Source organism: Brassica napus, chromosome A3 (genome assembly GCF_020379485.1).
Source record: "Brassica napus cultivar Da-Ae chromosome A3, Da-Ae, whole genome shotgun sequence".
NCBI lineage: Eukaryota > Viridiplantae > Streptophyta > Magnoliopsida > Brassicales > Brassicaceae > Brassica > Brassica napus.
The window spans coordinates 4,711,267-4,726,520 of NC_063436.1; the positions used below are offsets into that span (position 1 = coordinate 4,711,267).

General features: G+C 42.0%; 4 protein-coding genes and 1 non-coding gene across 6 annotated transcripts; 2 read left to right on the plus strand and 3 right to left on the minus strand.

Annotated features, from left to right (window-relative positions):
• The first annotated feature begins 662 nt into the window (after positions 1-662).
• LOC106436242 (exocyst complex component EXO70H1-like) lies at positions 663-2,829 on the plus strand. The gene has a single exon (XM_013877204.3). The coding sequence runs from the start codon at positions 848-850 to the stop codon at positions 2,717-2,719; it is 1,872 nt and encodes a 623-aa protein (XP_013732658.2). The 5' UTR covers positions 663-847; the 3' UTR covers positions 2,720-2,829.
• A 5,172-nt stretch (positions 2,830-8,001) lies between these two features.
• Positions 8,002-8,966, minus strand: LOC106443275 (18.1 kDa class I heat shock protein). Its single transcript, XM_013884847.3, has one exon. The coding sequence runs from the start codon at positions 8,753-8,755 to the stop codon at positions 8,273-8,275; it is 483 nt and encodes a 160-aa protein (XP_013740301.1). The 5' UTR covers positions 8,756-8,966; the 3' UTR covers positions 8,002-8,272.
• Positions 8,967-9,588: 622 nt separating this feature from the next.
• On the minus strand, positions 9,589-13,765 carry LOC106436229 (probable NOT transcription complex subunit VIP2). 2 transcript variants are annotated; one of them, XM_013877195.3, is made up of 14 exons: positions 13,564-13,765; positions 13,095-13,163; positions 12,896-12,998; positions 12,644-12,813; positions 12,193-12,562; positions 11,595-11,789; positions 11,391-11,489; positions 11,072-11,160; positions 10,895-10,975; positions 10,406-10,819; positions 10,267-10,319; positions 10,137-10,178; positions 9,907-10,045; positions 9,589-9,819 (listed from the first exon to the last, which is right to left on the minus strand). In XM_013877195.3, the coding sequence occupies exons 2-14, from the start codon at positions 13,107-13,109 to the stop codon at positions 9,760-9,762; spliced, it is 1,830 nt and encodes a 609-aa protein (XP_013732649.1). In that variant the 5' UTR covers positions 13,110-13,163; positions 13,564-13,765; the 3' UTR covers positions 9,589-9,759. The 2 variants fall into 2 exon arrangements, with proteins under 2 accessions (XP_013732649.1, XP_013732643.1); XM_013877189.3 differs by having other exon boundaries at positions 13,528-13,757.
• Positions 12,896-12,970, plus strand: LOC125607329. Its single transcript, XR_007338489.1, has one exon. It is a non-coding gene; the product is annotated as a small nucleolar RNA snoR35 (small nucleolar RNA).
• A 533-nt stretch (positions 13,766-14,298) lies between the features above and the next one.
• On the minus strand, positions 14,299-14,943 carry LOC106436220 (histone H4). The gene has a single exon (XM_013877180.3). The coding sequence runs from the start codon at positions 14,833-14,835 to the stop codon at positions 14,524-14,526; it is 312 nt and encodes a 103-aa protein (XP_013732634.1). The 5' UTR covers positions 14,836-14,943; the 3' UTR covers positions 14,299-14,523.
• Positions 14,944-15,254: the final 311 nt, after the last annotated feature.

The window sequence follows — 15,254 nt, forward strand, 5'->3', positions numbered from 1 at the left end:
ACGCATGTGTCGTGTTTTATTTCGGAGATCTCGGCATGTTGCATAACCGTTTAACCGCAAGATAACTAAGTCTTGGTTATTATCCGTTAAACTCATACGCAAATAACCATTTGAATCGAAATAGTTGGGCTTCGTCGTTGATCATGCGATTATTATCAATTTATCCTGTTTCCATTAGATATTTACCGAACCAGATTTATTTTTTAAATCATGTTCCAACAACTTACCCATTTACAAAAGCCAATGATTTTTGAGATAAGAATACTAGTATATATAGTACTGCAAGTCTGCAAGTTTGACAATTTGTTGACATTCAATATTGACACCGTTGGTGTATTTGTAACAATTTTGGTGCATTCAGTTACAGTAATCGTACAAAACAGTACTCGCTATATTATTAGTTGACGTCAATTATAACTTATACTCTCCAATATTAACTAGCACTTATAATTGTAACGGTAAATTTACAAAAATTCACAGGCAGCAGTCTGCAGATCAAAGGCAATGAATGTAACTTTGGTCAGAATAGACTAAACTAACTCCTCGCTTTGACTTTATCAAATGTCATGTCGTATCTGTTGCCGCGTTTGACTAGTGAACACTTTCCCTCCTCATATCTATACGTACATATATACATCGGCCAACCTTTCATTGCACATCTACATAATAATACTATATTTCTATATATATACCATCCTCCTATCGTATCTGCTATTCTGCTTCAACTTCATTACAAACCAACCATAAACTTCTCTTTTTTAGTAAAAACAAAGTTTTTTTTTTTACAGAAGAAACAAAGAGGCAAGAAAACCAAATAAAGCAACAAACAAAACAGAGTTTTGAGATTATGGGGAAACACTTGTTCCGATCATCTCCTCCACAGGAGAAACAGCCAGCTCACCAAACACTCGCCGAGTCAGCTGTACAAGAGTGTATCAGCAAAATCAACACAGTCATATCCAAATGGACTTCTCCTTCTCCTTCTTCCGATGCACACCTCTTCTCCACCAACAGTCGTCGCGAAGCAGAGGAGTTCGCTGAAGCCGTCAGGCATCTACACATCACGATGCACCGTTTAGCCGCCGTCAACCCCTCATCTGAAAAGCTAGTCTACGCTCAGAACCTAATGCAGTCAGCTATGAACCTTCTCGAATCAGAATTCCACCGTGTCCTGAAGGAGAACCGACAGTATCTAGACCCTGAATGCGTCTCAGTCCGATCCTACAGATCGTCTAGATTCGCATCGACACCAACCAGCGTCTCCGACTCCGAAGACGAAACCTTCTACGAAGAGAACGCCGCAGAAGAACATAGATTCTCCGGGGGAGATTCCGACGCAATGGACGATCTCAAGATGATTGCTGACTGCATGATCTCAACCGGATACGCCAAAGAATGCGTGAAAGTCTACAAAACAGTACGGAGATCGATCGTCGACGAGACGCTCCACGGCTTAGCGGTGGAGAGATTCACTCTCCACCAGGTTCAAAAAATGGACTGGGACACTCTCGAGTCCAAGATCAGGACCTGGCTGCCAGCTGTCAAGCTAGCCGTTAGGTCCCTCTTTTTCGGAGAGAGGCTTCTCGCCGATCACGTCTTCTCCTCCTCCCTCAACATAGTCGAGTCCTCCTTCACCGACATCACTCAAGAAGGAGCGTTGACTCTCTTCACCTTCCCGGAGAACGCGGCCAAGATCAAGAAACTCTCGCCGGAGAAAATGTTCCGGTTCCTCGACATGTACGAGTCCCTCGCGAGCCTCTTCGTCGAGATCGAGTCCATCTTCTTCTTCGACTCGGCCGCCGCCGTCAGAGCTCAGGTGATCAACTCGCTGGCGAAACTCGGCGACGCGGCGAGGCTCATGATGACGGACTTCGAAACGGCGATTCAGAAGGAAACCTCCAGAACGCCGGTCGTCGGCGGCGGCGTTCACCCTCTCACGCGCTACGTCATGAACTACCTCTCCTTCCTCGCGGACTACGACGAGTCCATCGCCGTGATCTTCGAGAACTGGCAGATAACCTCGCCGTCTCCGTCGCCGGAGTCTTTCGCCGGAGATGACGCTCGTCCGGAGGAGCTGTACTCGTCTCCGGTGTCGGTACGTATCGCGTGGGTGATCCTCCTGACTCTTTGTAAGATCGACGGCAAAGCTCAGCCGTACAAAGACGTGGCGCTGTCTTACCTCTTCCTCGCGAACAATCTCCAATACGTCGTCGTTAAGGTGCGTTCGTCGCCTGGCTTGAAGGTTCTTCTCGGGGAGGATTGGGTGGTGAGGCACGAGGGGAAGGTGAAGCAGTACGCGGAGAAGTTCGAGAAGCTCGCGTGGGGGAAAGTGGTAACGTCGTTACCGGAAAATCCTAAGGAGGAGATTGCGCCGGAGGAGGCTAGAGAGCTGTTCGGTAGGTTTAACGACGAGTTCGAGGCGGCGTACCGGAAACAGATGTCGTGGGTGGTGCCCGACCCGAAACTTAGGGACTGGATCAAAATCTCGTTGAGTGGGAAGCTCGTGCCGGTTTGTGCCGAGTTTTGCGAGGTGAACCGGTTCGGTTTGGGAGGAGATGGGTTTAATGTCAGGTATACCCCTGAAGATATTGGAAACTACTTGTCGGATCTTTACTTTGGAAGTAGAGGGTCAGGGAGTGCGTCGACAAAAGGCTCAGGTTCCGGATCCGGAACCGGTTCGTCGACTACGGTTAAATCTCGTGGAGGACGTAGCCATTGAATGAGAATCTCGTGATATATTAAATTTTTGTTTTAGTTGATGTGGTTAAGTGCATACAGTGATTATGTATGATCGTGTCATATAATTAATATGTTAAATTATTCATCGAATTATCGTTATACCATAATAATCATTCGATAATTTTTTGGAATTTTGTGTTTATTAACGACAAAAGAAAATACGATGATTGTTTCCGACGCTTGAAGATTTAGTTAGTACAAAGACAAACTTGTATATAGTATGTGTCGCTATCACTCGCAGTCTCGCAACTAATTTAGTTTGAAATTATGTTGCGGAGTCTTTTGACTAAATGTTATTTTCGGTGGTATACCGTATATGTAACTCCAAGTTGGTTACGAATTCAATGGCTTACCGAATAATGCATTGCATTAAATTTGTAACATGACAGAGAGGTTGAGAACGATAGTGAATCTTATCATATGTATTCATTAATGACTTTTATTCGGAGACTTGAGATACGGAACCTCACGTTATATTTCTATACAAACGTAACACAGATCTTATCTCCTCGTTATGTGGCATGTTTACAAAATACTTGGCGTTAATTACGCGTACTTTTAACTTCATTTCACGTTAAATACTTAGCAATTTGGAGAAAAGAGGGGGGCGAAAACGACCAGAAAGCTCTTTCCTGCCGTTTAAAAACATGCTTGCAGGGTGCGGGATGATTGAGTTTCCATCTAAAGGGAACATTTTTTCATGGGCAGGAAGAACCAGAGCAGGACGGGTGCAATGTAGGCTGGACAGAGCCGTCGGAAATGAAGATTGGCATAATGTATTTTCCCACACTTATGTGGAGTATTTGTTGCGCTGGGGATCTGACCACCGGCCCATCTTAGCGAGGTTTCAAAACAGAGGGGCTCGCGGAAAAAGAAACTTTCGTTTCGACCGTAACTGGTTTGGTAAAGAAGGTTTCATCGACACTGTTAAGGGAGAATGGGAGGCACTAAAGATGGAACCCGACCTGGAGCTTTATGACAAAATCTGTAGGACTCGCAGGTCCATCTCAAGGTGGAAGAAACGGAATCCCACCAACAGCGCAAAGCTTATTGAAAGCTTAAAGCAAAAACTAGATCAAGTGCAAAACGACGAGATGATCTCAAGCGAAGAAGAACTGGAATTGAAGTGGAAACTCTGTGAAGCATATAGGGAAGAGGAGCTTTATTGGAAGCAGAAAAGTCGAGTTATATTGCTGCGAGAAGGAGATAGGAACACAAGATATTTTCATGCGAAGACCAAACAAAGACGAGCACGCAACAGAATTACTCGCCTGAGAAACTCGATGAATCAATGGGTTTACAAAGAGGACGATATAGAGGCAGTCGCTGTTGACTATTTCCAGACGTTGTTCACTACGACAAACCCAGACACCATTGAAGAATCCCTCCGGTTTATTACCGCGACAGTCTCAGAGGACATGAATCAGAATCTACTTCGTATCCCTCAAGATGAGGAGATTAAAAATGCTACTTTTGCGATTAACCCGGAGAAGGCGCCTGGTCCAGACGGCATGACTAGCCTCTTTTACCAACGCTTTTGGAGCTCGGTTGGGAAGGATGTCTGCAATATGGTCAGGGGTTTCTTTGATACGGGGGAGCTTGATGAGAGACTAAACATGACTAATATATGTCTAATACCAAAGACTGAAAGACCGGAGGCGATGACTGAACTTAGGCCGATCAGTCTCTGCAATGTGGGATATAAGATCATCTCAAAAATCTTATCATCTAGGCTGAAAAGTATCCTGCCGAAGATCATTTCAGAGACGCAATCTGCGTTTGTGGCAGAGAGGCTCATCACTGATAATATCCTTGTGGCCCAAGAAATGTTTCACGCGCTTCGTACAAATCCTAGCTGCAAAGGGAAGTTCGTGGCGATCAAAACTGATATGAGTAAAGCTTACGATCGCGTAGAATGGAGGTTTATGGAAGCCCTACTTCTAAAATTTGGCTTCGATCATATATGGGTGGCAAGGATAATGAAATGCATTACCTCCGTCTCGTACCAAGTCTTGATAAACGGAGAGGCCAAAGGGAGGATCGTGCCGTCCCGGGGTCTCCGACAGGGCGATCCGCTGTCTCCGTTCCTATTTATTTTATGCACGGAAGTTCTGATCTCGCATATAAAACAAGCGGAGAGAGATCAAACTATTACGGGTATCAAGATTGCTAGAGGGAGCCCCGCCATCTCTCATTTACTCTTCGCCGATGACAGCCTCTTCTTCTGCAAAGCGGAGCAATCTCAATGCAGGGAACTGGTTCGCATCATTGACGTCTATGGGAAAGCCTCAGGACAACAACTGAACAAGTCTAAATCTTCAGTTCTGTTCGGTTCTAAGGTCATAGCGTCCACAAAAACCGATCTGAAAAGATCACTCAATATTAACAACGAAGGAGGAATGGGAATGTACCTGGGAATGCCGGAAAAGATTTGTGGATCAAAGAAACAAGTTTTTTCTTTCGTTCAAGAGAGGATGAATGGAAAGATCAACTCTTGGTCAGGTAAACTATTATCAAAGGGTGGTAAAGAGGTGCAAATCAAATCAGTGGCCCAGTCAGTACCGACTTATGTGATGTCGTGTTACTTGATACCTTTAGAGATCTGTAACAAACTATCCGCCGCAGTGGCGCGTTTCTGGTGGAGTACAAGCAATAACAATCGGGGGATGCATTGGGTGGCATGGGACAAAATCTGTGTACCAGTAGAGGAAGGAGGCTTGGGCTTCCGAGATTTCCGAGATTTCAACCTGGCCCTTCTCGCTAAACAAGTATGGCGTCTGCTTACACATCCCGAGTCCCTTCTAGCAAGAGTTCTTAAAGGTAGATACTACAGACACTCGAATCCACTTGTAATAGGTAAAGCAAATTCCCCATCTTTTGGGTGGAACAGCTTGATGGCAGCTAGACCGATTCTCATCGGTGGAATCAAGAGGACGATAGGAACAGGGGCAGACACGAAAGTTTGGGAAGACGCATGGATCCCTACGGAACCTGCTCGCGCGGCGAAACCAAAGACAGTGATCATGGATACTGATCTTAAAGTCCACCACCTTATTGATGTCGACAAGGCTGAATGGAATGTTGGCGTTATAAATGAATTTATTGCTGCCGATGATGTATCTCGTATTCTCACACTTAGGATCAGCAAAACGGGACGCAAGGACGGCTACAGCTGGAAGCATACAAAGTCGGGGGTATACACAGTGAGGTCTGGGTACACCATTGCAGTTGAACAACGGAAAAAGCTGCGTGGGGACATAAGCCTGGGACCGAGTTGCAATGGTTTAAAGAAGAAGGTTTGGAGACTTAAGGCGCCGCGGAAAATCAAGCATTTTCTGTGGCAAGCTCTGTCTGGATATGTCGCCTCAGCGAGCAAGCTAAAAGAAAGACATTGCGGTAACGACTCGGTCTGTCAACGCTGTGGTGCGGAGAATGAAACGATTAACCATATCATCTTTGAATGCCCGCCAGCGATTCAAAGTTGGGCATTATCGACAGTCCCGACGTCTCCGGGGGTCTTCCCGAGTTCCTCAATCTTTGTTAACTTTGATATGCTACTGAATTTGCAAACAGATCCTAGCAGAGCTGAGAGCACGGCCTTCTTTCCATGGTTGATCTGGTACTTATGGAAGGCACGAAACGATAAATGTTTTAATAACAAGGATATATCACCTGTGGATACCCTGCAACTAGCGGTTTCGGAAGCTACAACATGGAAGCTAGCGCAGATCCTGCCGGACATCTTGGAAGCAGCAGACGACGGGAATGAGAGGATAGCGGAAGTGGAGGAACAAGAAAGGGTGGGACGATGGAGATGCCAGCTCGACGCGTCTTGGGTCCTAGAAGATACTGGAGTGGGGCTGAGTTTTATTGTGTTCGATGGCGACATGGAGGTAATGCGAGGGCAAAGGAAACTAATCAACGTCCCATCCCCACTACATGCGGAAGCGGAGAGTTTAGTGTGGGCTATGGAGGAGCTTAGTAGCCGTGGGTTCCAGCAGGTACGCTTGGAATCAGACTGTCAACAGCTGGTACACATCATCAACTTCTCTAAGAAGTGGCCAGCACTTGATCCAGAGCTTGATGCCATTGAGGCACTGAGAACTTCTTTTATTTCCTTTTCGCTGAGTTTTATACCTCGTTCTTTGAACTTCCGTGCGGATGCTCTTGCAAAAGAGGCCCGATCACGTGATTTACACTACATGTTGGTTGACAGTATGGTCTCTATTCCGCTAGCTCACGAGGCTAGTACGATAGGACCGGTTTAAGTTTGAAATAAAGCTTTTGATGACAAAAAAAAAAATTTCACATAATATTTTTGTTTAAGACCTTTAGGATGATCACACTGGCAACCACAAGAACTAAGAAAGAAAAAGACATTACTGGTTGAATGATATATATAGGCAATCACATCACACCATGAAAGTCTGCTATTTTCGGTCCCATTCTCCTTGATTTAAGGAAAAATCATGAATTAGTTAGACAATTATAGGCATTTTCAAACCTACGTAACAAAATCACAGCTCAGTCTCCACTCTTTAACTGTATCGAATAAAAAATTGCTAAGCAAGAAGAATATCTTGATTAGGAAAATGCATTTTAGTGACTCTGCTAGATGATATAGCTCATGTAACACATTAATGGAACAACTTTTGATGTCTTTGAGATGATTCGCTGGTCTTAAAGCTTAAACAATATAGATTATGGAGTCGTTGTTGGGGTCCAAATAACCCATGCGGAGATTGATCTCGCCATAAGTTTATATAGTGTTTTAAATGTTTCGTTTATTTTCCAACTATTTTTAACATCTTTTTGCCATGCACTAGGTGTTTATTTTGATTGTTTTATACTACTCAGCTTAGTTTAGAAAAAGTGGTGAGGTAAGTGGTGCACCACAAACCCTTCCGAAAACATCAAAAATGAGTTAAGCCAGTGCACAGAAAATAAAATATTAAAGAATTCAGAATTCAAAACTATATCACTAGAAAGATTACTCATAAAGGTATGCTTCAAATGGAGATAGATTGATTTATACTTACTGTGTTAATTAATAGTTCATTTTGAAAAAAATGACAGAAAGCTTGGATTATATGGAAATTCAGCCAGGAAATCCCTTGCTAGCAAATTAAAAAGACACTAGGACTATTGATCATGAATTGCTTCGTATTGCTTTTTAGTGTCTCACTTGTTTTGTTGTTTTCTTTTTGATTCCTGTTTACCTTTATTTTCTTTTTGAAACTTTTTTATCGAAGTGTCAAAAGATGATAATGAGTCCATCAGTTTTCTAAGTTTTCTGTCTATCAGCTTGAACAACTACTAACATCATGAGCCTATCTTAACTTATAATATCTTACATTCATGGAGACTATAGAAACATTCGTTTATTCACTGTAATAACATCTTACATTCACGGTTTAAGAAAAGCCACAATTTCACAACACAACAAACTAAAAGATAACACAAACTTTTAAATCAAACACGCTTTTTATTCCACACACCAAATCTTCAATCATTCATCTTCCTCCCCAGTGGCTTAGCCAGAGATATCAATAGACTTAACTTCAGGCTTCTTCTCAGGCGCTTTCGGCACCATAACCGTTAGCACACCGTTCTCCATTGTCGCCTTCACCTCCTCCATCTTCGCATTCTCCGGCAACTTAAACCTCCTCATGAACTTCCCGCTTGCCCTCTCCACGCGGTGCCACTTGTCGTTCTTCTCTTCGTTCTCCTTGCTCCTCTCTCCGCTTATCTGAAGTATGTTCTTGTCTTCAACCTCAACCTTCACCTCTTCTTTCTTCAGCCCTGGCAAATCAGCTTTGAACACGTGTGCCTCGGGCGTCTCCTTCCAGTCCACCCTCGCGTTCGTAAACGCTGCAATGTCACGAGCGGTTGAGCCGGAAGCGTTTGCTAACGCGGAAGGAGTGAAGAAGCCCTCGAATGGATCCCATGCGTCTAGTGAGAACGGATCGAAAACGTTTGACCTGCGTCCTCCGAAAAGGCTTGGAACTAGAGACATTGTTGTTGTTTCTTGAGCGAGTTAACTTTGCTTGTTTTCTTGTTTCTTTTTGTTCTTTGATCTGATGTCTTAGATCAGATGAAAGGTCAGTATATATAAGGTAGCGGAGGATGAAGAGAGAACGTTCTTTGAGTTTCTTGAATTAGAAAGTGCACACTTTTTCTAAAACCTTCGCTTATTGTCTAGAGTCTAAAAGTGACCAGATTTTTCTTGGCATTTCAGGAAGTTTCGGTTGTTGACACGAGACGACGTGCATTCCTTGGTTGACTTATAAACGACGTGCAGTTTTTCTGTTCTTTGGGTATCATATCTCCCTTTGAGATACGAGCTCCGTGAAGATGGCTTTTGATTAAAGCCCATCTTAATTAGGACCCATCTTGTATATTATTTTGCTTACGACCCAAAATTATACTCAGCACCTAACAGAACTCTGATAACAATGCCAATAAAAAGTTATAGCTTTATAACGTTGAGACAACTAACTATATATCAGACATTCTTTATTACCAGAGTAAACATAGCTTTCAGATATAAACAACTCTATTCGAATACAATACTGCAACTGCTAATATCGAATTATATAAATGTTGCAGAATCAAGAAAAATTAATATAGGTCTTGGCATACTAAACACCCTATTAATGGGTTTTTGACATCTTGTATAAATACATATCAGAACTGAGCCACGTTTTGCTTAGAACAAACACCAATTACTAAACAAGTGAAAAAAGGAAATCTAGTTTATTGATTATTCGATTGATTGCTAAACAGGTTACTTACCCGTTCTTGCATGCTTGGTCAAGAGACTAGATATCATTTATGAAAAGACACAGAAAAAGAAGAAAATTAAAATATAATCTTATATGGTAGTCTTCTGCGGTTGAAAATTGAAAATTGTGAAGATGGTTTTGGTTCCTAAATAATGGAAGGAGCTTGCATGAAAAAAAAAAGAGAACAAAGCTTTACATTGTAAAGATTCTAATAATTGAACAAACCTACTTGAAGTCAATGCTGCAGCAAGCTTGGTCTCTTTTCCATGTGCTCGTACTGGACAACAAAATGTTCCTGCAATAACCATCCCCCCCAAAAGAAACATTACACACTAATTACAATCTAAATCCAAATATCAAGAAATACATATTTTCGACTTACCTTTCTGACTGTTTTGAACGAGTTTGGATCGAGGCACTCGTATGTTCCTCTTTCATATGCAGCTGTTCTTACCAAAGGCTCTCCAACTCTGAAGAACCATAATCTCAGTTCCTTGTGGTAAAACCAACATCTTTCATAACTGCAAGATGTCAATCAACCAAAGCCTCAGCCCAAGAGCGTGGAGTAAACGAATAATCAACGATTGCTGGTAGAGAAAGAGAAAAACATACAGTTCATCTGCTGCGTATAGCTGTGCTTCGTCTTTTGGCATACTGGAACAAATAATTAGAACAAAGTCAATGTGTTAGATTGAAAACAAAGATGATTCATAAGATGTTGAATACTCATCTCTTAACAAACCTGTAAAATGTGTAGAACAATAACTCATACGAGAACTTTTTGAAACTTGCTCGCTGCAACCAACGGAAATGATTACACATTTGTTATTAAATAACACTCGAGCAAAGGGAATCACAGAATCCATAAGAGGGGCACTTACAGTTAACGGAGGTGGTGGTGTGGCGTAGTAACAACTTGGTACTGTGAACTCGACCTCAGTCTTCGCCGGTTCATTGGTCCAAGGGGAAGCAAAGGTCTTGTAAAGTTTTCCAGTTGAGTTCAAATCCAACCCTAGCGTCGTTAAGTCGATGCCAAGAGCAAGAGAGGTCAGTTCAGGGTTGCTCCCGTTTAGTACCTCTAGCAAGCCAAGCAAGCAAAAAGGATCTGCCTCCGCTTGTGCCGCTTTCAACTCAGAGTCTCTAAATTGGTTCATGGATGACATTTGTTGCACAGGAAACTGCGACTGGTTTTGTCTCTGCTGCTGATACTGCTGAATAAGCTGGTCATACCCGTTGCTTGAGACTGGATTGGGCGAGTTTAGAGGTCTCAAGCCAAGACCTTGTAGCCCACCAGTCTGGTGTCAAAATAACAATTATATGAGATATGCAATGCTTGGATTAAGATAGGGATAGGAGAAGCTGCCACTTACAGATGAAGTATGCTGTGGCTGTTGTTGTGGACGATGTGATGAATATGATTCCCCCAAGTTGAAACCACCAGATCTAGCCATCTGCATAGTTACAATATCAATAACATAAATTAACCATATCAATAAAAAAAAACCGGAAAAACATTTTACTAATTTCGAAACAAGTCTAAAGCTTACAGGAAAGTTTTGAGAGTGCATCATTGACATAGCATTGTCATGGAGCTGTTCTTTCTGATGCATGTCCATTGGATAATCAGAACTACCACCTGCGAAAAATCTACTACGCTTGTGAATGATATATATAGCAGGTTTAGCTTAGAGCAGTTAGAAACACATGTGTCGGTAACACCTTAGAATCTTTCTGATGCAACAACCTATATATATAGTAAGAAGGCAGTTTAAGAACTTCCTAAGTACTTGGACCATCTGGAAATGCGCTTTATTGAAATTTTGGTGAATAGCATGGGAGGAACTTTTGACAATACAAGACCAGCACCTTTATATCCAGGTAAGGCTGGAAAGTCCTCATTTTGAATGCGGAACTCCTGATTTTGTTGGGCAAGCGGGACTCCTAAACCTTGTTTCCTCAAAGAACCTAGAAACCAAACCACAAGAGTATGAGGGAACAAGATATGAAACGGAGATATTAAATATTTTCCAGAACTTCTTTAATCAAAAGATCTTGAGTTAAATTGACTACCGAGTTGTCCTTGAGTGCCACCAGCAGAACCAGGACGGCTTGTCAGCTGAGGGAAATCATTATTGATGTCAAAAAGTGAACTATCGTTGGAATGATCACCGAGCATCATATTGTTAACTGACTGAAGATGGTTCTGCGAAAGTTGGCCGCCACCAGTATGGTAGGAATTCCCCAGCATAGACATGACTTGAGATCCTGTACCATACAAAGTTTGCAATCAGATTTTAACTATATCTACACACAGAAACTGCTCCTTTACTGCATGTTGACGTATATAACATTGTAAAGTTTAAGAAAAACAAACTCGTCTTACAAACCCCATACAATCCCAAAGTATGTGAGCTGAAAACAAAGTCTGCTTTCTCTATCTTTACTCATATAAGTCTCAAAAATATAGAAAACAGTAGCAAAAAGAGCCCAGCTGGTGATATAATTTCTTCCTCAAACAATTACTTATTTTAGGTTGCTATTAAGAAAATCATTCTTTCACTTATGAACAGCACTTCCAAAGACCCATAATCATAAAAGTAAAATAGTGTTTTCCATAGTACCAACTACCATGACAGAAAATGTAAAGAACTGGATAAATTATACAAACCTTGAGGAAGTCCACCCATCATTCGGTTTTGTCCCTGAACACCTAATCCTGACCCGCTATTAGCTCCCAAATTTAGCCGAGAAGTCGAAAGACCAGGCATAGACAATCCACCAGAGCTGATATTCCTCAAGTTACCTCCACCAACCATGTTCCCCATAGAATTCGTTGTTATCCGAGGACCAGCGTTTCCCAACAGCTGGGACATCCCCATCGGAACACTATTCCGGTTACCAAGTCCTGGAGAAGTGGAGAGAATGCCAGGAATAGAACCGGCGCCTCCATTAGCGTTACTACTAAAACCAGGGTTGCCAATGTTAATCCCACCTCTATTCGGGATTCCCGAGTGCCCGTGCGAGCTGTTATGAGATAACTACAGAACAATAACTGAACACATAAGTTATATATTAAGGAAAGAGTAGATATATTCACAGAATGTTAAACCAAGATGCACCTGAGAGAGAGGAGCGGGTAGGTTACTAGAAGCAAATCGTCCACTGGAAAAACTCCCGTTAGGTTGTTGAACACCGGGGGATGGGAGACTATTCATACTCGAGTTTCTTGATGAGAGAGTACCTTGAAGGTTATAACTCCCATGAAGGTTATGAAGTCCCTGAAGATTTCCTGCACGAAGAAACACGGTGATGCTATGTAAGTTACAGAACAAAGAAATATATATATATATCAAAAAAAAAATCAAACCGACCATGAAAACCAGGAGAAGGAGCACCAGACTGTCCGGAATAGGAAGAAGCAAAAGATCTGCCTGAACCGTCTGGTAAATTGGAAGCTGAACCATTAAGAGATGACTGCAAAGGCAAACAACAACACAAAAAGAATTAGTGGCGAAACAATATTTAACAAAAAGACATCTTAATTGTAAAAAAAAGGGAAGGTATACATACATGAAGGTTTGACATTGCACGAGCTGAAAAATCACGCGAGAGAAAATATCATTCGGTGACAAGAACAATCTGTGAATATACAAAAACACACGAGTTAATAAGCTTGAGAAGGGGACAAAATGTCAACGAAGCTCACAATCAAAATAAACTGGGACATGAAACACAATACATAGACATAGATCTTTGAAATAACAATGGTGCAGCACCAGAAGAGTTCATCCGGAAACAATAAGATCGGGTAATGTCTCCAGGGGGAGATAAATGAATCAGCAAACAAATGTAAAACTATCGAAATTGACATGGATCCATTTTATATAAAATAAAAAAATCAATCGTAACTCTGCGGGTGAGTAAAACCCGAGGTAGAGCGATGTGGTAAAAAGAAGGAAATTGAAGTAGGAAAACCCTAGATTTAAGTTCACACAACACTCACAGTACAAAAAAGGAGGAGGGAGAGGATAGCACGCACTGCCGGATTCGTAAACAGCGGAGGTGAATCGAAGGAAGGATTTGAGAATCGGAACGAGATTTATGGTGCGGCGAATCGGAGATTTTGATCGCAGAGATTGGTACCCTAAATCGAAAAACGGATATAGAAAGGAGGTGGAATGAGCAAGATTTAGAATTATAGAAGAAACCCAATATTATTTTTTTATTAATATTATTATTTTTTTGGCGAATTATTTGAGAAAAATAATAATATCTTTTTCAGAAGGGGTCCACACAACAACAAAATAAACTCTAAACAGACAAGAGTGTTTCTGTAAGAAAAAGCCTTTATTCCGACCATTGTTTGGGCCCATTCGAACAGGCCCGGTCTTGTTCCGAGTTATCTTTGACTGAGAGTGGTGCGATTGAAGTCAGCGGTTATCAATGCATATCACTGAAGAGCCAGAAGACAACAGCTCACAGAGAAATCAGACGTATTTATTAGGAGTCGTTAGCAGATGTGTTGTGGAATCTTGATTGATGATTATGCTTTGCAGCTAGAAGAAGCTGTCGTTGATGGTGATCAAGAAGAAGATAACAGCACGAGCAATTTTAGTGAGTTGCTTTTACGGTTCAGTGACTACTTAGAACAACCACGGAGATACGAGCGTTAACGAGATGTAGTAGCGAGACAAGGACGGTTATAAGAAAAAGAGTCATGTTTTTTTGATGATCCTTTAGGTGTTTCAATGAACGAAATCTGAAGAACGATAGATTGACTTGTGTAAATAAAATTCGAATATATTTCTTGACATTGGATTACATTGACATTGCATCGCTAAAAACATAAGATAAAAGGCGTAATTACATATAAAACGAAACGCTACCGCAACACATAAAACGCCGTACCCAAACATAATTCAAACGCAAACGCTAAGTAGAACATGATTTGTTTAGAAACTTCCATAAAAGAAACGCAAACGCGAATCTAAGAAAACGCTTAACCGCCGAACCCGTAGAGAGTCCTCCCTTGCCTCTTCAGCGCATAGACGACGTCCATCGCAGTCACCGTCTTCCTCCTAGCGTGCTCGGTGTAGGTGACGGCGTCACGAATAACGTTCTCCAAAAAGATCTTGAGGACGCCACGCGTCTCCTCGTAGATGAGACCACTGATACGCTTGACTCCACCTCTACGAGCCAGTCTCCGAATCGCCGGCTTGGTGATTCCCTGGATGTTGTCTCTCAGAACCTTCCTGTGACGCTTGGCTCCTCCTTTGCCCAAACCCTTTCCTCCCTTTCCACGGCCCGACATGTTTTTTTCCGATTGAGAAAGTTTGATGCTGAATAAGAATCGAAGTTAGAGTTGAATTGTGGAGAGAAAATAATGTGGAAAATGATTTTATAGGAAACTAGGGGAACCCTTGTAATTTGAGAAATCAGAACGAGTAGTAGATCTAACGGCTCAGATTATCGATCCGTGTATATAGCGAAAAGATGCGTGAGCCGTCGATCTAGTTTAATCAACGGTGTATATTAGTGATCCGCGTGTTGAAAGTGTGAGCCAATAAGAATTCGTTCTTTATTTACAAGAGGCGCCAGGAAATATGGTAGTCAAGCGCCAATTTTTTTAACTCGTAAATTCAGTTTTGCGCCAAAATTTTGAAACTTTTTTCATATGCGTTCATTAACAACAATTAATTACATGTTACAACCAAAGCTTATACTTGGTCC

Excerpts from the sequence above, each read along its gene's own strand:
- LOC106436242 (XM_013877204.3), top strand. The coding sequence starts at position 848 with ATGGGGAAACACTTGTTCCGATCATCTCCTCCACAGGAGAAACAGCCA.
- LOC106443275 (XM_013884847.3), bottom strand. The coding sequence starts at position 8,755 with ATGTCTCTAGTTCCAAGCCTTTTCGGAGGACGCAGGTCAAACGTTTTC.
- LOC106436229 (XM_013877195.3), bottom strand. Across the intron at positions 10,320-10,405 it reads CACCACCACCTCCGTTAACT|CGAGCAAGTTTCAAAAAGTT; the intron begins GTAAGTGCCCCT and ends CGTTGGTTGCAG. Across the intron at positions 10,046-10,136 it reads CTATACGCAGCAGATGAACT|TTATGAAAGATGTTGGTTTT; the intron begins GTATGTTTTTCT and ends GACATCTTGCAG.
- LOC106436220 (XM_013877180.3), bottom strand. The coding sequence starts at position 14,835 with ATGTCGGGCCGTGGAAAGGGAGGAAAGGGTTTGGGCAAAGGAGGAGCC.